Source organism: Urtica dioica, chromosome 7 (assembly GCF_054948205.1).
Source record: "Urtica dioica subsp. dioica isolate 48M chromosome 7, U.dioica_male_clone48M_v1_H2, whole genome shotgun sequence".
Lineage (NCBI taxonomy): Eukaryota > Viridiplantae > Streptophyta > Magnoliopsida > Rosales > Urticaceae > Urtica > Urtica dioica.
The window spans coordinates 48,449,233-48,469,659 of NC_142762.1; the positions used below are offsets into that span (position 1 = coordinate 48,449,233).

At 34.4% G+C, this 20,427-nt stretch overlaps 3 protein-coding genes across 3 annotated transcripts; 1 reads left to right on the plus strand and 2 right to left on the minus strand.

Moving 5' to 3' along the window:
* Window positions 1–11,282: 11,282 nt before the first annotated feature.
* Window positions 11,283–12,737, plus strand: LOC149392498 (transmembrane protein (DUF677)). The gene is made up of 2 exons (XM_089620118.1): window positions 11,283–11,358; window positions 11,578–12,737. Exons 1-2 carry the CDS (start codon window positions 11,307–11,309, stop codon window positions 12,735–12,737), a joined length of 1,212 nt encoding a protein of 403 aa, XP_089476244.1. The 5' UTR covers window positions 11,283–11,306.
* A 439-nt stretch (window positions 12,738–13,176) lies between these two features.
* Window positions 13,177–14,910, minus strand: LOC149392499 (Single hybrid motif superfamily protein). Its single transcript, XM_089620501.1, has 6 exons — window positions 14,595–14,910; window positions 14,436–14,484; window positions 14,214–14,340; window positions 14,012–14,082; window positions 13,869–13,941; window positions 13,177–13,473 (listed from the first exon to the last, which is right to left on the minus strand). The coding sequence occupies exons 1-6, from the start codon at window positions 14,803–14,805 to the stop codon at window positions 13,348–13,350; spliced, it is 657 nt and encodes a 218-aa protein (XP_089476627.1). The 5' UTR covers window positions 14,806–14,910; the 3' UTR covers window positions 13,177–13,347.
* Window positions 14,911–16,029: 1,119 nt separating this feature from the next.
* On the minus strand, window positions 16,030–17,856 carry PER64 (Peroxidase superfamily protein). Its single transcript, XM_089619648.1, has 3 exons — window positions 17,565–17,856; window positions 17,278–17,466; window positions 16,030–16,822 (listed from the first exon to the last, which is right to left on the minus strand). Exons 1-3 carry the CDS (start codon window positions 17,790–17,792, stop codon window positions 16,259–16,261), a joined length of 981 nt encoding a protein of 326 aa, XP_089475774.1. The 5' UTR covers window positions 17,793–17,856; the 3' UTR covers window positions 16,030–16,258.
* Between the last annotated feature and the right edge of the window lie 2,571 nt (window positions 17,857–20,427).

Genomic DNA, 20,427 nt, shown 5'->3' on the forward strand with positions numbered 1-20,427 from the left:
CATTCTTTGATAAACAACAAGAAGAAAAAGAAGGCGAAGATGATGTCAAAAATTTTAATCCTGCTTTCAAAAAATTTAATCCATTCTTCGATAAACAAGAAGAAGAAAAAGAAGGCAAAGGATGTCAAAAATTTTAATCCTGCTTTCAAAAGATCGACGATATTGGGCACAAAGATTGACGACAACGATCTAGAGACTGCCAAGCCCCAACTCAATCACAACGATTTCGGCAAAAAATTAGAGTTTCAAGAATTAGGGTTTTTGGGAGCTTTAACGACCTCGCCGTCGGATCGGACGGCCATGGAAAGGCTGTCTTTACCTCCGTCGATGGCGATCCCGAGCGAGCATGACTCACGGGCTTCAATGACCCTCTCGAACGTGTGTATGGTAAGAGAGGGTATTTTTGAAGTTTTTTTAAAATTAAGGTTATTTTTTGCTTCATTTTTAAAAAGTTGAATCATTTTGCTAAAATCAAACTTAAAAATGGTTAGATAACCGCATTTTCCTTTTTAAAATTATATATATGTTCTCAATTTAAATTCCTTAAGTAACGGGAAAAAAATCTCAAGAAAAATCGAAACAACCATTTTTTGAGGATATACGAATTTCATAGAATAAGCCTCCAAAATTTTGTTTGTGAACTCGAGTTCTCACGTGAAACTCTAATAACAAGAGTTGGACCCTACGTTTATCTCGAACAAACGTAGTAAAGAAAAAGACTCGTATGTTTGATAAGGGCAAAGTTTTATTGTTTTCAGTTTAATCAGGTATTAGACTAAAGAAAACTGTTGTCGTACGTTGCTTTTTTTATTTTTTAATAATTTTTTGTTTGATTAGGCATTTATCGAATGTGATATTTATATTTGATAAGATGCATGTATTGTAACAAACATTTTTATTTTTACTTTTTGTTTTCAATTTATGTTTCGTGATTTACTCTGGTTGATAAACGAGCATGGATGAACCAAAGGTGTAGCTTATGTGATTGGTTTTTAATTGTTGACGAACCTACACATTTTTTTATCAAAGAATGCACAAATAAAAGTAGAAATGATAACATCATTTGAAGAAAAATACTACAAAAATGTTTGTTATGGCTATTTTTATTTAAAAAAAAAAAAATCTTGGGTATTAATATGAATTTTATAGTTTGAGACGTTGCTTATTATGCGTGAATTATCATCTTGTGATATTTATATTAATGTACAATATACTGGTTTTACTAATATTAACAAGTATTTGATGATGGAAAATATCATTTTTTAAATTAAAATTCATACAAGAACACAACAAGTTAATCTAGGACGCAATAAATATATTACAAATACCAGTAATCAGAATTAACAAATATTTTAGATTTTTCACAAAAGAAAAGAAAGAAAAAATCTAGAAGAAGTCTATTTTATTTATTTACTTATTACACGTCTTTTGTATTTGCAATGAGAAAACAAGTGTAAGAGGCAAAACAAAGTACTTGCATGCAAAGTCTCATACACTAAACAATGTACAGGCAAACGAATGCTTGTGTGTGATTCATCCTCACATCATCTTTCCTCTGAAAAGAAAAGAAATACGGAAAGGAAAATTGAATATATAAATTACATGGCAATGTAGAAAAGAAAAATTTTATTCGAACTTTTGGCCCATGCATAGCTCCTGTCAGATATGGCTATCTATGTCTGGAAAGAATTTAGATTTTTGTTGTTGCTATTTTGGATTTCCGAATTCCCTTTTAAGCATATTTATATTTGTTGCTATTTTTATAAAATATAATGTATGTTTCGCTTCTCTTTGGTTGTTCTTGGTTTCGGTGACAAATCTAACTTACCAAATTTATATGAATTAAAGTTGGATATCATTAATGTTATCTCTATATTTATATATAAACATTTTTTTTTACCTTTATTTCTTATAGTCACATATCTAATTTATTAAAAACAATAATAAAACAATTAATCGATTTTTCATCTTTATCCATTATCCATTATGTTTACTAGGAATAATATATTTGTGATCTTGTGTTACTCTGATCGGTACGAGTATGACTTCCAATAGATCTGTACAAAAATTGACAAAAAATCGGATAAATCGTTAATCGAATCGAACCGAAATCGAAATTCGGTGCCACATCACACAATTGAAAATTTGGTTCAATTATCCGATCCAGTTTGTAAAATTGGATTGATTATCGATTTTCAAAATACGTAAATTCGATTATCGATTATTTAACTGAATTAAAAAAAAAAGCAGATACGTTAGGATAGGCCCAGCCCAAGGTTATAAGCAGAGACGGATCCAAGAATGTAAATTAGGAGGACCGAAGTGTAAAAAAAATTAGGGGAGATTAATTTGTAAAGTTTTACGGTAAATAAAGAAAATGGACAAAAAAAGAAAAAAAAAATTGACCTAATTTTTTCAAAATTCTCTCTCATAGTTCTATGGCCTTTCAGTTCCTCTATTGCGCTGGCCTTTCAGATGCAAAGTGCAAAATGTCTTCCAATTGGAAATTTTATATTGTTTTTTATTCAATAGTGACGATGATGAGCAGTTGGGAACGAAGTTCCAAAATGGAAAGGTTTCACTGTAAAAATAGAAAATAAAAAGTTGAAAATAGTGACAAGGCAGGAGATATGGGACCGATACAATGCTTTGAAAGTAATTGAAGATGTTGCCAAATCAGGGCCACCACCACCGCATCAATCAAAACGTACGGAATCTTCTTTAATTAATGCCCATCTTAACTTAAATGTGGAAAAGACAAATACACACTGCAAAGCATAAAACATGCTTGAACTTTACAACTACGATACAAATTTAGTAAATAAATTGTTTGAGCTAGCTACTATACTGAACTTAAAAAAAATCTCTCTATTTTTTTTAGAAGACATTAATGAATTCATTTATTTTTACGGAGTATTTTGAAGTTTCTAATTATGGAAATTCTAATTTTGTATTTCGCGATAAAAGTACGCTTAATATATACTTAATGACGCTCAAAAGAGTGATAAAAAAAAATTGTTGTAAGATAGTAATTAAATGCTTTAACTTTTTGTCTTAATCTATTTTTAATTGAATATCATATATCTTAAAAATTTCACCATATATGTTTTTACTCGCAATATTTATTTATATAATTGCAATACAGTGGATACCATGGAAGTCATTGTCGGAATGCGAAACATAAAAAAAATACCGACTCAATATGGATCGGTCCAAATCAGGAGTTGATATTGACTGATCAGTAGTAAGCTACTTTCATTATGTTCATTATATAATAAGCGAAATTTATTTTTACTAATTGTTTGCGGTACGAATGAATGTTTAGAATGAAACCAGTTCTACTCATTATGTAATATCTTTGACTGCTTTTCTATTTTGAACAATCAAAATTCTAATTAAAAAGTTGCAAGGTTAGTACTTTGTTTATTCAACACTCAAATTACGTTCATAATTACGACGAAGCTCACTTTGTATGCCACAGGGTTAAGAACAACAAATCGAATCTACAAAATTTGGATATCCACAGTACATCATCTTCGTCAACTACAATTATGGTACCAAGTGTAGAGCAAACCATACCCATCAAAGAAGTGCCAAACATGCCAAAAATTGCACTTTCCTAATTTTATTATTCTATTTAAATTATTTCTTCCATCTACAACTTTACACCACTCTCTTTGTAGATATATACACTGCTAATGTTTACAACTTTAATGCTTATCAGGAGAACAAGTTTTTGATTAAAGCAGCTATTTCAGTTATATAAACTTGCATCAAAAGTTCTGGTATATCAGCATGTCCACAAAAGCTATACCTAGGTAAACTAACACAAACTAAGAATGATATATACTTTGCCTTATAGTATTTGACATATATATCTTATCGTTTAATAGATGTCGTGTGGATGATGAACTTCATGACCCCTCGGAAATGTTAATGACTACTCTTTTTGCTGAAAACCACTAGGACAAAAATCGTCATCCGGTGCGACGATTGTCGCACCGAATACTTCATATGTCGCACCTAAAAGTTTATTAGGTGCGACATTAGGTGCGACGGCGTCGCACCGGATAACCCGTAGCAAAAGGCATTGGGTGCGACATGTCGCACCTAATAAGTACACCTTTAGGTGCGACACTTTCAGGTGCGACATTGTCGCACCTAATGCCTAAGCTATTTTCCTGCCAAATTTATTAAAATTGGCGGGTATATTCATATCAGGTGCGACAATGTCGCACCTAATACCCTTCCCGCCATTATATTCGGTGCGACATGTCGCACCGAATAGGTTATTTTAATTAAAAAAATTCACAAAATTATAAATTAGAAAATAAAATCAAAATTCATCTATAATTAAATAAAAATTAATTAACAACATGTGTAAATTAGAAATGAAAATAAAATTCTTTATTAAAAATACAAATCCGATTCCAAACAGGGATAACGAAGATTGGATTTCTGGAAATATTTCTTAATCAAGTCTGCCTTACAAAGTCTGAAACGCAGCCTTAAATACACAACAAAAGAAACCCAACAGTTGGGGAAAACCAAAAGACAACAACCGAAATTAAACACGAAATTATACACATAATTAACACAAAACATTAAACGCGAATTAAGTGCAGTAAATGACATTTTAAGGAGCCGAAAAATTGTTTCCGACAGACTCGAAAAGCGTTCCATGTAGATAACGTTCGTAGCTTCGAAACGAATGGCGCCAATAGCAAAACTAATGCTCGAGTCAACCGGTCCGCCCCCTCAAAGTCGCGCGTGCTTGGACCGTTTCTCAAATCGTTCCAAAATGTCAAAGCGTGTTCGATGTGCAATTTAAAAAATTTCAATTTCAATTAAGTTAACTAATAAAATCACATAAACATTTCAATTTGAATTTCAATTCAAATAATTACGATAATCTAAAACTAAACTAAATTAAACATTTCAATTCAACTTAACTAACGTAATTACTAAGTAACAATCACATAAATATTTCAATTCAAATAATTACGATAATCTAAAACTAAACTAAATTAAACATTCCAATTCAACTTCACATAAACTTAACGAATTAACCTCAGCAATCCAAAATCTCACCAATCCAAAATCTCTAACCAATCTAATCAAAACATGATTTTTAATCCTTACCCAAGCATTAAGAACCTCACGTTTAAAAAAAAAAATCAAATCCAAAATAAATTCCTAAACCACATGGCCAACAAAACAAATTCCGAGACCAAAACATCAACGAGGGGAACCCATACCTCGTCGCGGGGGTCGGGCTCAGCTGAGGCGCGCGGCTCGGGTCGGGTATGCGCTGGTTGGGGCGGGGGGCTGGTGCAGGCGGCGGGGCGGGAGAGGCTGGTCACGGTCGGCGGGGTGCGGGGCTGGCTGAGAGAGAGAGAGAGAGAGAGAGAGAGAGACAGAGTGAGATGGAGAGACGGTGAGACAGAGAGAGAGAGGGGGACGTACCGGAGCGAGCGGGGGGCTGGTCCAGGCTGCGGGACGGGGCAGGCTGGTCACGGCTGGCGGGGCGCGGGCGGGGCGGGGGGCTGGCTGAGAGAGAGAGAGCGACAGAGTGAGATTGAGATACGGTGAGAGAGAGAGAGGGGACGTACCAGAGAGAGAGTCGGATCGCGAGAGACGAGGCGTGGGGTTGAGAGAGACGAGTCGAGGTCGAGTTGCAGAGAAGCTCGGGTTGAGAGAAGAGTGAATGAGTGAAAGAGAAGAAGAGGCTCGGGTTTAAAAACCCTAAGACTATTGGGTGCGACATTGTCGCACCTAATAATTTCGGAGGGATTTGGCGGACAACTTTAAATTTAAAACCCATTGGGTGCGACATTTGTCGCACCTAACGGTATTAGGTGCGACATTTGTCGCACCTAACGGTATTAGGTGCGACATTTGTCGCACCTAAAGGTATTAGGTGCGACAATTTCATATTAGGTGCGACAATGTCGCACCGAATAACACTAAACATTAGCGAAATTTTTAGTCATCCGGATGAGTATCCGGTGCGACATGTCGCACCGAATATGGGCTTAGGTGCGACATTTAGGTGCGACATGTCGCACCTAATACCCTTCCGCACCAGAAATGTGAATTTGTAGTAGTGAACGCAGAATGTGCCCTATAAATTGTTCTGCAGAGCAACTTATGCAACACACAATTGTTGTACGTATTCAATTATAATTAGCTTCAATTAAATCCATCATATTGCATCTATATTTATTTTAAGCTTAAGCTTTCTTATATGCCAAGGAAAAGTACGGAACTTGCGTAACATAGCTACACTAATGAGCAAAAAAGAACACATGATCCACTAATATGGTTACTAATTTCGTACATCTTTTATTATTTTCTGTTTGATTGATTGTTTAATTGTCGATTTATTTAATCCTGCTAAAATCAATCAGTTATTCAACAAATAGTTTCACCAACATAATTGAACAAACCTTCTCAGGATACGTTTAGTAATGTCAATAGCTACGCTAACGAGCAAAAAAGAATACATGGTCCGATTAAAAGTTACAAAATCCGAATACCTCGGCGCCACTCATTTCAAATATGTCGTGCTCTCTTTGTGTGACGTGCCTGATGTGTATATTTTTTGGCTATAACTTAAGTTATAATAATCAAGCCACTATGTAATTTTTTTGTTTTGCTTTTTTTTTCCGCCACTTTTTTTCTAGGCCGCTTTAGCCAGTGTATAGTAGAACTTTGAAACTTAAGCATATGTATATTGAACTGGTTTTTTTTTTTTTGATACTCTGAGTAGTCAAGTAAGCATATATATGCATGTGCGTTGTGTTAGAAATATTACGTAAATAATATTTATTTTCCGGGAATAAAAAGACAAACTTGATATTAGAAGAAATAAATTAAACAACAACAATATTATAAACGAAAAGAAGACCGGACCGAAAAACAAAGGCTGAGAACCGTTCGACGGTTTCCTTAAAGTAATATTGCCCTTCCACAAGTGCCGGAATCGACGAGCAATTTACCTCCCAGGATAAAACGGCGGAAACGAGAAAAGTTTTGCACCAAATGAACTTCTCCGGCGAACTAGAAACTGTAGAGAATCGATCACTAACTACAAAGAAAACAAATCAATTTCGGAGAGAAAGAAAGAAGTTGAGAGAAACTGTGTTTCTTGGTGTGTTTCGAATAAGAGCAAATGTCTCCTTATATAGCCTTAGGTTTGAGCGGTTACACACACAAGAGCCATTCAAAACTGACGAAATAATGGCCTTTGAATGCATTAACGTAGCTGTTACAAACCGTTCAGCAAATCAAAATGTAAACCTACTGAATACGTTTCCATTGATATGCCACAACAGTACACGATACATTATTAATTCCCGTCATAACAAAACAAGTTAAGTGTGGAATTAAAATTATATGAAGTGAATTTTTCAATAAAAAGATAAGAATTGGCCCAAGGCCTAAGCCAGAGACATTCTCGAAACCCGAGCCCGACTCGGCGGCGCGTGTGTGCGCGAGGGGTTAAGAGTTAACCCATCCACACTCTCCTCTCTTGCACTTGCTTATCCACTAAAGAAAGAGGATAATATATAAACACAACACAACACACTTACCCAACCCATGTGGGACTCTTGAAATTCATTTCATTTACACATAACAAATGTGCTTTTTAAGCATACTTTGAGCATGAATTTCTTATTCATTATAGCTCCGATTTTGACAAATTTATCATCGATATTATACCTCAGTCCGCAAAGAAGAATAATACGAAGGAATTATCAAATTCCGTTGAGTGGACGTCACTCAAATCTTTGCCTAAAATCAGCAGCCCATTTAATAATAAATACTATATTATCCAAAATCTCTCTAATATTCCAACAGGTTGTCAGGTTGTTTTGATTTGTATAACTACATAATATATATACTTATTTCCCTGTTTGACGTCATTTTACATAGTTCCAAAAATCATCAGTCTCTCTCTCTCTCTCTCTCTCTCTCAAACGTCCTGATTTTGTTTTTAGTAGTTTAAAAATGTGCACTCGATAATATCACTCGTATTAAGTCTTCGGACCATTCAGGAACTTATCTCATACGAGTTACTCATATGATCTCTTTATACATGTAGGAATTGATCGTCTTTGTTATATATATTTATTTATTTTACACGACCATATGCGTAACACGTGTATATTCTACTAGTATATGCATATATGACGTAGCCAACGAAGGCTTAGGGGGCGCAGCCAAGAAGATATTCTCCTTCTGAAATATAAATTTTATAAATAAAATAAAATTATTATTAATTAAAATTTAAAATTTAGACTAGCTCCTCCCCCCCTCCCTAAAAAAAAATCGTTTAAAACATCAATAACTAGGTATCAAAAGTGACCTGCAAATTATCTTGCTTTATTTCAGCTCATTACTACATATAGTAAGATAAGCTCAATATGCTCTCCAAATTATTAAACTATTTGTCCAAAAACTTTGAACATATTGAGAAAAGCTCGACAACACGAACAAAAGATCAGGTTCATACGCTCGAAATAATTAAATGCCTAACCAAATCCAAATTTCTAACCCTTTTTGTCGTTTTCTTGTGATATGAAGAAAAATCCAATTCGGATATTTATTTTACAAATAAATTTATTAATTAAAACAGCATATGTTTAGGTACATATTCTAATCTTATTGTCTAGATAAATACAGGCATACAATGCCTACTTTTGCGTGATGAGATATCTCGAATAAATTATTCTTAAAATATCTGAAAATGGGTTTCATGTGATATCGATATACCTTGCAAGCAACTACGGGCCGTTTTAAAGTGAACAATTCCATGAACCATGAGCGCAATTATATAACACCCCATCTGCCTGGCTTCTTGCTATCTATAAATAATTCAACAATTAATTCAGTAATTAAGTCATCAATTTTTGGAAATTTGTTAAATAATCAATTTTTTTGTAAGTTTTAAATAAATAATCATTTTTATATTAATGTGACATTATTTGAACATTTTACTTATGTTCTTGGAATCTGATGGTTCCTTATATTTATTAACGAATATTTACAATGATTAATGTTTTTTATTTTGTTAACAAAATTTCATGACTATTTTGTTAAAATTTATCAAAAATCAGATATATGATAAAAATTAAATTTTCATATGATTATATAGCTAAAGAGTTCATAATTCAAAGTGAACCCAACAAAATACTTATGGTACAATAGTTGTGACATCTCCAATTTATAAATACATGTATGCATATAATTAACGAGTAATAAATTAAAGCGCGCAATGTTCTTCGTGATTTTTATTTGTAGTGTTGGAATCAACAATATCGGATCAGATTCGTATATCAACAGCCAATTTGTCCTCAATTATGACTGTTTAACACGGTTTGAACTTCGAACACGTCTCGTAAAAGCGTGCTCAAACTCAAACTACGTAATCAGTAATTTTAATAACCAGCCAATCTCTGCTGTTGTAAAAAATTAAAAATTAAAAAAATCCTATACCATTCTCTGCCGATTCTACTTCGATGGTCTCTTTTCTTTTCTTTTTGCATTATTATTGCGTATATGGTTTTTTATAATAGAAAAATCTTGCAAGATTGAATCACTGACTTTACAAAGAAAGGTATCAAGACGCACAATCCATAATATAATAGCTTACAATGTTAGCTAATAATCGTATGTTTTAGAAGTCAAAGAATCTATGTCAACTTGTATTTTATGTAACAGAATCACAAAAAGCTATTGCTTTGACTAGGAGCGAAACAAACATGTGGTTCATATACTGCCAAATGTAACGTATGGTTTTATTTTTAGTTCAAAAATTTAGTAAGAAACGTGAAAGTATTATATTATATGTAAATTCATCAATGAAATTACATTTTATTTTAGAAATACACATTTTTGAAATTTAATGTAAATATTAAGAGCTACGTAAGCTGGGAAAAATTTCAAAAATAACGCACATGTAATGTAAAGTAAGAAGCAGGCGGCCATGCAATTCAATTTCAAGTCTCTACATTGCACCCTAGATTGATTAACAATATTCCCCACCTTATTCACTTTCAATATAAATTTAACTTTTAATAGATGTGTGGTAAACTTACTAATTCTCAATTATATGCCCCTTCCAAATATAAAAGCTTATTCTTAATCCTCATTATTTAAGAAGTTGTTGTGACAAATATAATTATTAAATTTCTATGAAAAATATGTGTTTGAAATGAATTTATGTTATAAAAATGGGCAATTATACCAGTAGTCTAATAGTCAATATTATTTTTAAAAATAGTTCAAGTTTTTTTTTAAATTTATTAAAAAAATAGTTCACCAGCCCGCAGTAATTTAAATTAATTAAAGAGTTAATTTAATTAACTATTTAGTTAATTTAATTTGTTGCGAACTAGTGGATTATTTTTTTTAATAAAATAAAATTTGAGTTAAAATCTATGCATGGTACAGAGAAAGTAAATCTATGCATGTTTTTCTAATTTAACATCTTGGTTCTTATATATTCATTTAGCTACATTACCTACATAAAATATAGAAAAATAATTATATGAAATAATCCAATAGCTTCTTTCAATTACAATTAAAACTTAATTATTTAAAATATCAAATAAATAATTCAATTCATGTCTACGTCTCTATGGTGTACGTGTTTATCTTGTTTAAATTTGAACTATTTTCTTAATTATTAGATAATACAATTAAAATTTAAGTGGGGATCTATTCTAAATGGACTAGATTTTTAACTCCCCTAAAATATATGAACTGTAACCATCTTTCTCTACGTAGCTCTTCGTCTTGTCTGATTAATTAGAAGGTCAAGGCTAACTTAAGACACTCAAGAACTTGAGTTTTCAAGTAATTCTAAAGAAGAATACACACTCCATAGATATATAAACACACAATCACCAATATATGTTTCATTCATGTCACAATGTAACGTTTCTTTATCAACACAAAATATCTGCCACCTTGTTCGGGAGATTAACCACGTAGACAAAATCAATACATCATGAATAAATAAATAAAACACACACACCATGCACCGTGCAAAAGACGTTAACGTGTGACGAAAAGCCATATAAGTAAGCAATGAAAGCCTCTATAGCTAAATGCCAACTCATCATCTATACATTTCCTTCTCCGAAATCTCTTTACTTTATGAAATCCTCTTCTCCAAGCTACAACGTCCAAACACCCGATCTCTATATATATAACATCCCTACGTACGTGTTTTTCTCATTTGGTGATACAATAATATCATTTTCTCTCTCTCTAGCTAGCAAGTCCAATCTAATATCATGAGAGGCTTTCTGAGGAACAAGTTCATGAAATACTCTGCGAAGGAAACCGGTGAGTCTTCAATTACACTCACGACGTAATTTTTCCAATTCAAATATATTTAGATAGGATTTTAATCAAGATTTGAATATATATATATATACATATGGCTGGACTGGAGATATAATGAATCGATATAGCATAGCCGTATATGAGAGCTAGGTTTCAAATAATGACATTTGTTTCTCTTACGTGAGTGTTTTCTTATACTTGTTCAATCTGTGGTCTCAGACAAATCACGCAAAGATCGTGGGAATAGCTTGTCCATCAAGTCAAACGTGAACGAGGAGTACTTGAAAGCCCTGAGATCGAATTCCTACGAAGAAATATGGGACAAAGCTCACGACCAACTAGGGTTCGTAACGACGACGAGCGCTACGAGCGTGAGCGCAACCGGAATAATATCGTCGTCGTCGAACTTATCGTCCCCGTTCTATCTCGGCCTCTCCGAATGCCTTCTCTCGCCGCGGCAAGAAACCCTAGAAACCATGATCCAACGGCTCAAATTCCACCGCCTTTTGGTCGAGTACTTCGAGGCGAGCCTGAGGGCGTGCAACATCTGCGAGCTTCTCCTCCGCAGCATCAACCAAACTCGCTCCGACCACCGTCGGATCAAGAGGATCGTCAAGATGAGCAAGAGGGTAATCCTCGCTGATTCCGATGAGGACGAAGAAGATCATGATGATGATGATAATAAGGGCACGTGTCGCAAAAACCGGTACTTTCGGGCGATAGTGAGAGAGCTGAAATCGATCGCGGTGATGAAGAACCCTCTCTCGGTGATGAGTCCCGTTCAAGTGCGAGCCATCCGCGAGGGCTACGCGGTCTTGTTCCACAAGTTGACGGCGAAAGGGAAGGGATTGAAGAGGCGAGAGAGGGCTAAAAAGGCGTTTAAGAGAGCCGGGTCGATAGTGCTCTCCGTGGCTCACAACGCTCTATTGGTGGCTCTCTTGATCCTCGCTCTCCACACCGTGTTTGGGATCGTGGCCGCGCCCACTCTCGTCGGCTGTTCCTCCATCGATTACTTGCGCAAGAAGAAACGAAGAAAAGACTCGAAATCGACGCACGCCGAGGAGAAAAAGGCGGGCGAGGAGTTCGACATCGCGGCCCGGGGGATTTTCATTCTCATAAACGACTTTGACACCACGTGTCAGATGGTGAGGAGGTTGCAAGACGAGATCGAGCACCGGAGATGTGTGGCCGAGATTTGCGCGAAGAATCACAAGTTCGAGGTTGTGAGAGAGGTTGTGAAAGAGCTCGGAGAAGGAGAGCCGGGCTTTGCGGAGCAATTGGATGAGCTCGAAGAGCATGTTTACCTTTGCTTGCTCACCATTAACCGCTCTAGAAGGTTGGTCGTTCAGAAGATCATAGCAAACTGTCACCTTCGTTGATTGATTTTTTTTTTAAAAAGAAAAGAAAAAAGAATAGGTAAAAATGTTGGGCTTTATTGGGATCATGTATTGCTTGGCAAGAAATAGTTGAAACTTTTGAGAAATAGCTGTATGGCCTAATTGTCATCTGCTTAAGTTAACAGATCACATAGTGCTGTACTTAATTTGGTACCTCTATTATTTTGTTTTATATTTATTTGTTTGAATGTTTACCCATGGCTTCAATGTTTTCTCTAAATTTTATGTACAATCATGCATGATCTACAAGCTTAAGAGGTGGGACAGAAAAACCAACCATGTATAAACTAACTTAATCAGATCAATAATTATGAATACATACAAATAAGAGAAATTATAATTTATTTCCACATTTCGCTAAATGATTTTAGCAAACATTAGAGATGAGCACATATATTAGGCAGAATAAATTGAGCATGTATAAACTAACTTAATCAGATCAATAATTATGAATACATACAAATAAGAGAAATTATAATTTATCATTTCCCTGTAAAGAAAAACATACAACCATTACAAAGAAAGAAAGAAAAAATTGGATTGTCTTACAGAATTCTCAGATAAAAAAAAAAAAAAAAAATTAAAGAAACAATTAAGCATTGAGCGAGCAAGTTTGTCTGAGTTTATTGTAGTCTTCGGAGGAAAGTAAAGAGTCCTTGATCTTGAGCCAATCTCCGGGCCTTGGCATGATTATCCCAATATACCCTTCTCTACCTGCCTGCAAAACCATTGCAACAAAACCACAAAAAATATATATATTAGCGTCACTTTCAATTTCAAACCATTGCAAAGACTAGACAACTCAACTACTTGATGGGTTGAGAAAAAATTAAAAAGAAAGAAAATACCACCACACAAAAGGTAATCAATAATTCACATACATAATTACCTCACATGAAAACTCAATCATTAACATATCCATGTTTCTTTCCCTTTCAAAAAAAAAAAAAAAAAAAAAAAAACATCCATCTTTGTTTGTTTTGTTTTGTTTGTTTTTTAATCCGTAAAATCCTTTTTGAAAAGAATAATACATATCTTAGGCAGTCCCGTGACAAACTAGTTTTGCAAAGCAAATTAATTATCATATATCTCAGGTAATAATGAGACATTTACCGATGAATCAAGGAGCTGTGGCTGCTTCATTAGTCTCTCATTCACTTCCAAAAGCGAGCCTCTGACGCAACACCTAATTATAAATTAAAAGAAAAATTAATACATTAAGAAACATTTGCAATACAAATTTATAAAGCTTTTACCTCACAATATAAGAAGACTCTTTTGTCGAAACTTTACACACAGCTGAATTGGGCTCCAAGAATTGCGCATTCTGCTTTGAGAAATCAGTTTATTAAAATTAATATGTACAGTCACAAATTTGCATATGTAATGTAAGACAATCATATATATATATATATATATATATGTATATATATTTCAAGCACCAAAAAAAAAAGCGACCTTTTTGCGTTTTCCAGTGACCTTATGCCCACTGCGATCTGATTTGCCGACGTTGAAATCAACGGCCGTGATTCCTCCTTCGTCCTTGAAACACACGTGCGTTTTGGCCAGTCCGATTACACACAATCTTTTCCCGTGCAAACAAAATCAATCAATTATAAATTTCTGCGATGATAAAAATTACTAAAAATTAACCCTACGAGATTAAAGTTTTGATTTTACCCGTTGGCGTGACGATAAATATACTGATCGAACCCAGGCTTGATAAAATCTAAATAAAAAAAAAAAAAAAAATTGCAGAGGTTTAGGGTTCATGCGACTGGAATTTTTTATGCGGCTTCATATATATATATATATATATATATTATCAATGTGAATTACCTGGAGCGAAATAAGAGACGAAGTTAGATTCGACGGAGGAAGGAGGAGTGAGAGGAAACTCGCGAACATCGGGAACCAAAAGTCTCTGAAGCTCCTCTTCTTCTTCATTCTTCTTCTTGCTTGTCGTTTCTGTTTCTGGGCAATTAGCTTCTTCGGTGATTTGGGGCTTTATGTTGGAATCTAAAGCCGGAGTTTCAGCTTTCATGTCCATTGCAAGTACGCGATTTCCCTCTTCTATTCTCAAGTTTTAACCCAATTTCAAACTCTGTTTCTTGCTTAGTTGTTTGGATTTTGGGGAAAATGAACGACCCCAAACACAACAATTTGGGCGGATAGGTTAAACAAAAACGACACTTTATAGTATAAACGACAGAGATTTTTTTATTTATAATGATAGACTTACGTGCCTTTTTTATGTTTTGCTCCTTTTAAAACATACACGATTTACACATATTTGTACATTGAATTTGAACATTGGTTTCATAACAAACTTAGACATGAAGGTCTCACCTATTTCTCATCTTGGAAAAATTTAATTTACTTTCTCTTATTTCACATTATTTTCGTGATAAAAACCGTATTCATTATTTTTGCAATTAATCCCAAAAAAGCATTACAATTGACAATTTCCACTAAGTTATATGAGTCTGACTCACCACAGCTAGCCTTTGGACTCGTGTCTACGATGTCCTTCTCCAAGCAAGAACTGAGAAGAATCTTGCCATCATAGGTGGAGATATCGCTGAATTCAAATGGGACTCCTCTGTTTGCTCCGTTCTGAAGGAGTATTTCATATTCAAACTCAAAATCGATTCATCAACACCACTTTGCTCTGGTCGATTCATACCAGTTTCCAAAAAAAACAAGTTTGGACCTCCTTTAAATTTGAAAAGTTACCTCTTTTGTGTTATGGCTGTGGCTTTCTCGGCCATCCTCGACTCGATTAGAATGGGGAGGCTACGATATGCAACCAACTCAGCAAAAACAAGCCGACTCGTCCTCACCGAAAGTACAAGGGCATAAAAGGAAAACGCGAAGACCTCAAGACTGGAAATGGCCTCATTGAAGTTATGGTCTTCGATTTACCGGGTTTAGACGTCTAATAAAAAACGAATATTTTGAGCGTCTGCCAAAAAACTAGTTCTCCTCGATGGAGGGCGAAGGAGAAATCCCGTCAGATGCATCTTAGCATCTTTAATGTTGTTCACCTCTCAGGAGTTTAGTTGTCTTTACCGATTATCTCCGTTACAAACTTTGTATTCTTTCTTCAACGAATATCATCAATAATATACATTTCGTCTCAAAAAAAGAATATGGAAAATGGTGAAATGTAATAGCGGTTGAAAGAGACCGAGAAAATAATTTAACATATGTGACTGAGTAAGACATCAAATCAGCTAATACGAATTTAAGAATTGATAGTTCTCATACAAAATGCACAGTGCACTTTAAATAATTCTATTTTTTTTACCGTTGACCTTAACGGCGACAAGATCGTACAAGCAAACTTTTATATATCCCAACAAGAACTCAAGGCACTATTTTTCTTTACCACCATAATTAATTAAACCATATACAACTTTGGAATCCAAAATAAAACACACGAAAAAAATTCACCAAATCAAATAATTCACACACAAGCTTGGTAACTGATAAGACAATAATCAGTTAACAAGCTGGCAATGACGCCGGATCTCTTGTTTTCCGGTACCGAGAATACTGCTCATCTTGATCATGGAGTTGACAAAAGCCTTGTCAAACTCTCCATTAGAGGCGGCGTATGTGGAGACGAGAGCCTTGGCGCTAGGGTTCGTTAGAAGCGCTTGGTCGGAGGAGAAAATAGAGTTGCCTTGGAGGAGAAGTTTGAAGTAGGCATTGTCAAATACGACATTCGTTGAGTCCAACGCCGCGCCGGCGTTTTTGACCTTGTTGTGGGCCGGGCAAACGCCTCTGAGACGGGCCGCGAAGGACGGGCTTAGTGCGGGGTCCACGTCCATCTTCGTGTTGAAGTTGTGGATCCGGTTTTGGAACGACGAGCAGTGAGCGAAGCCGAGCGTGTGACCTCCCGAGAGAGCCACGAGATCGGACAAGGAAAGGCCTCTTTGAGCGAAATTCTGTTGGAGCTGAGATATGTTGAAAGTCGGAGCTGGTAATTGCCGAGTCTCTATCGCTTTTGAGATTCTTCCGTCTTTCCTTCCTTTTGGCACATCCCAACTCGGACCCCCGGACTATAAAGATAACAAACACCATAAAAATGAAGAGACTTTATAAGATAAATATATGCACAACATATTAAGTTATTCTTTTCTTTGTTAAACGAATTTTAGATTGAATCACATAATACTTAGCATGGTATCAGAGCTCATTGAACATAATAACTCCAACGAGCGTCTGATCCAAAGATTCGAACTTAAACAATTTTCATCTTGAGAGGGCATGTTTTTTTTTTTTTTTTTTTTTTTTTTTTTAAGTCAGCTTTACTGCAGTGGGGATTGAACCCACGACCTCCACGCAGGAGGTGGTGTGGAATTACCACTAGGCTATTTTAGGTACCACTTGAGAGGGCATGTTAAGATGAAAAGACTTGAGAAGACATATCGGATCAAATATATATCTCTAAAACATAAAGCAATTTAACAGCTCAATTAGCGATATCTTTTTACCGAAGTAATATATTATTTACCAATGCAACAGCGTCTCTAGCTGCAAGAGCTACGATATCAGCGCATGAAACGACGCCGGGGCACATAGATTCGATGGCCTTTTTGGCATTGTCGATCACGTAAAACGCGTGCAGTGATATGTTAGGAGGGCCGTCCTTCTCGGCCTTTTTTTTCCCCTTCGATTTCAATAACACCGAACCATCACATCCCTTTTGAAAAAAAAAAATAATAATTGTATTATTCTTGTACGTAAAATATTACCAAAACCAACAAGAAAAAAAATCTAGTATTAGGGTGAAAAAATTACTCTGATGAAGCAATCATGGAAGTGCATGCGAAGCAACGCGGCGGGGACGGTTTTGTCATTCGACACTGCCTTCTTCACGGCGAGTGTGATAGCGGATTCCATGTTTGGACATGTTTGGTCGTAGTAGTTCACACTCAGTGCATTCATGGAAGCACATAATGATGAGAGGATGAGAAGCGAAATTAGGGCTCGTGAGGCAATATTATTGGTTGCTTTTGTAGTTACCATGTTATGAAAATTTGTTTATTTGGGATGTTTTTGTGTTTTTTTTTTTTTTTGGTCAAGTGTGTGAGGAAACTATTGAGAGGAGAGTGATTTATATAGAGGAAATGGGTATAACAGAATATGAGACTTTGGAGTGGTTATTAATTATCGGAGAGGCTTTGGTTGCTAGAGAATTTGGTGAGCTAAACATCTACCTTTTTTAGTGGAGTAGTGCACTTGACGCAATCCTCAATAGAAATTGGATTATTCTCTAATTAATCTAATTAAAATTAGTGTTGTTTGGGATAAAAAGACGAAGAATTTAATGAGGCAATGTTGACTACTCTGCTTTATTCGTTTTATATCACTTTTGGATTATGTGATGATGAGTTTGCATATGGTAAGTTTGGGCGGTGTTATATTCACCTGCCACGGCATGATTTAGTTCCGTCGAAAGAGGACTTGTTTGAGGTGAAATGTTCATATCATGCAAACAAACAAATGATTTAATAGTCTACGTGTTTTGAATCCCATCGTTTTTTTTAAAGCTCATATAATATTTATTCAGCTATATATATGATTAAGCTGAATAAATTAAATGTTCAAGTGGATTGCAATTTTACTTAAAGATTAAAAAAATGCAAATTCACATATAATTTAACTGAATCCAAATTCAGTCCAATTTTGTGTGTGTGTGTGTGTGTGTGTCGTTTTATGTGCTCGTCATCGTATTCAACTAGTTTTGAGCTAAAGGAACAGAAGAAATCGTAAATTTTGTTTCTTCAGATACTATTCATGGAAACGAATATATAGTTCCAATGATTTAGTTTTACGCAACTTAAAATTTCTGTACGTTTAGGTACTGTTCATCCATTTTTATTTTTATTTTTTTATTTTTAATAATTTAGGTTTGAATTTATTTTATTATTTCTAATTTTGTGAATATTGTTGAAAGTCACTGGAAAGAAAGTTCTACAGTTCTACTACAGTTTTATGGTAATTTCGATCCTTAATAGTCGGAGCGAAATTCCACGTTATTATCATATTAACGGAAGTGGCCCCACAGATTTGCAAAAACGAAGTCAATTGAAAATGAAATAAAGAAAGAGAATATGTCTGGTAGGTAATAATAGGGTTAAACGAAAAAGGCCTCTTTGCTTAGGTCAAGTATTTAAATAATAAGTTTGAATAGCACCACATGTCTTTGTCAACAGCTCATAATTTGAGATAACAGACACTCATATGATTACAACTTTGTTAATGGGTTTTCACTGTCATTCCTTTTTGTAATTTGTAGGAATTGGCTGGTAGAGCCGTAGAGGTGATAAAAATGGTTTATTATTTTCTTTATTTTTTGGAAAATACGTGAGATTTTAGTGAAACCACTGTGAGCTTTTAGATCTCTAGCATGTATGACTACTCAACGATTTTGCTTAAACAACTACCACGAAGTTTTGTCTCAATTAAACGAAAAATAAATAAGAAGCTAAGCCAACTCTTCGCGCGAAGAAAAAAACTAAATAAAAGAAAAGAACAAGAAAGTCAATTCGTCTTCATGGGCCTGTAACCAGCATAGTAGCCCGTGTGTGTTTTGGACCAACGACGTTCAAAGCCCATTCCGATTCGAGGACGAGTGACAAGCGAGAAGGTCCAACATTTGTTTTTAAAAGGGTAATGACAGTTAAGTAATAATTTCGATAATTTGGACTAAAATAATGGTAATTATGTTTTTGAGCATTTTTACTAGTAAATGTAAACTACAAAGTATATAGTTGACATAAATTGTAGATTTACAAATCTACAATTAACAACAATTGTAGATATATAAGTCTACAGTTACTAATAAAAGTATTCAAAAGCATAATTGGTACTATTTTTGTCAAAAGTATCAAAACTGCTATTAGCTATTAGTTAAATCTATTTCCCTTTTTTAAAAAGGGAACACAGATTTCTTAAAAATTCTCCATACATCTATATAAAAAATATTAAAAAGAAAATAATCCAAGAAAATTAACACAGTAAGCAGTTAATTTTCTTAAATTTTACAATTTGTTATATTTTTTAACTGTATTCAATATATATATATATATATATATATATATATATATATATATATATATATTGCTTACAATTTCAATTTATAAAAAAAAAAGCTTTTGTACTAGTTTTTGGATTGGAATGAGATATATGGGGAATTTTCCATTCATTAATAGATAAATAAATTTACTTAAGAAAAATTAATGATTTTATAAAGAACGATTTCTACACGTGTATGCCATTGTGTCGTTTAATTCCAGCTGGATGCTGCTTTATGTTAAATACCTAAATGAAGAAAATTAATAAATACGAATCTTCATTGAGATCATTCTTCTCCATTGCAAATCGAATTCAAATGCACAATTGCTTTTACAGACAGAGAATTTAGAAACTGAAATTAAATTTATATATTAAAAAAAAAAAACAGTATATATAGAGTGTTACACAACAAGATTCGTCTTGAACTATGAAGTAAATATTTCTACACGGAATTGAAGACACACATCTTTTATTTATAAGAATCGCGCTTCTTCTTATTTCTGTGCTATAACAAATGCAAATGACTCCGCAAATAATTTATTTGCCATGTAATGATCGAATAAAAAAAAACGGCAATCCGTGA

Excerpts from the sequence above, each read along its gene's own strand:
- LOC149392498 (XM_089620118.1), top strand. The coding sequence starts at position 11,307 with ATGAGAGGCTTTCTGAGGAACAAGTTCATGAAATACTCTGCGAAGGAA. Across the intron at positions 11,359-11,577 it reads ATACTCTGCGAAGGAAACCG|ACAAATCACGCAAAGATCGT; the intron begins GTGAGTCTTCAA and ends CTGTGGTCTCAG.
- LOC149392499 (XM_089620501.1), bottom strand. The coding sequence starts at position 14,805 with ATGGACATGAAAGCTGAAACTCCGGCTTTAGATTCCAACATAAAGCCC. Across the intron at positions 14,083-14,213 it reads TCACTGGAAAACGCAAAAAG|AATGCGCAATTCTTGGAGCC; the intron begins GTCGCTTTTTTT and ends TTCTCAAAGCAG. Across the intron at positions 13,942-14,011 it reads GAGTCTTCTTATATTGTGAG|GTGTTGCGTCAGAGGCTCGC; the intron begins GTAAAAGCTTTA and ends ATTTATAATTAG.
- PER64 (XM_089619648.1), bottom strand. The coding sequence starts at position 17,792 with ATGGTAACTACAAAAGCAACCAATAATATTGCCTCACGAGCCCTAATT. Across the intron at positions 17,467-17,564 it reads TCCATGATTGCTTCATCAGA|GGATGTGATGGTTCGGTGTT; the intron begins GTAATTTTTTCA and ends TTTTTTCAAAAG. Across the intron at positions 16,823-17,277 it reads CTAGAGACGCTGTTGCATTG|TCCGGGGGTCCGAGTTGGGA; the intron begins GTAAATAATATA and ends TTATCTTTATAG.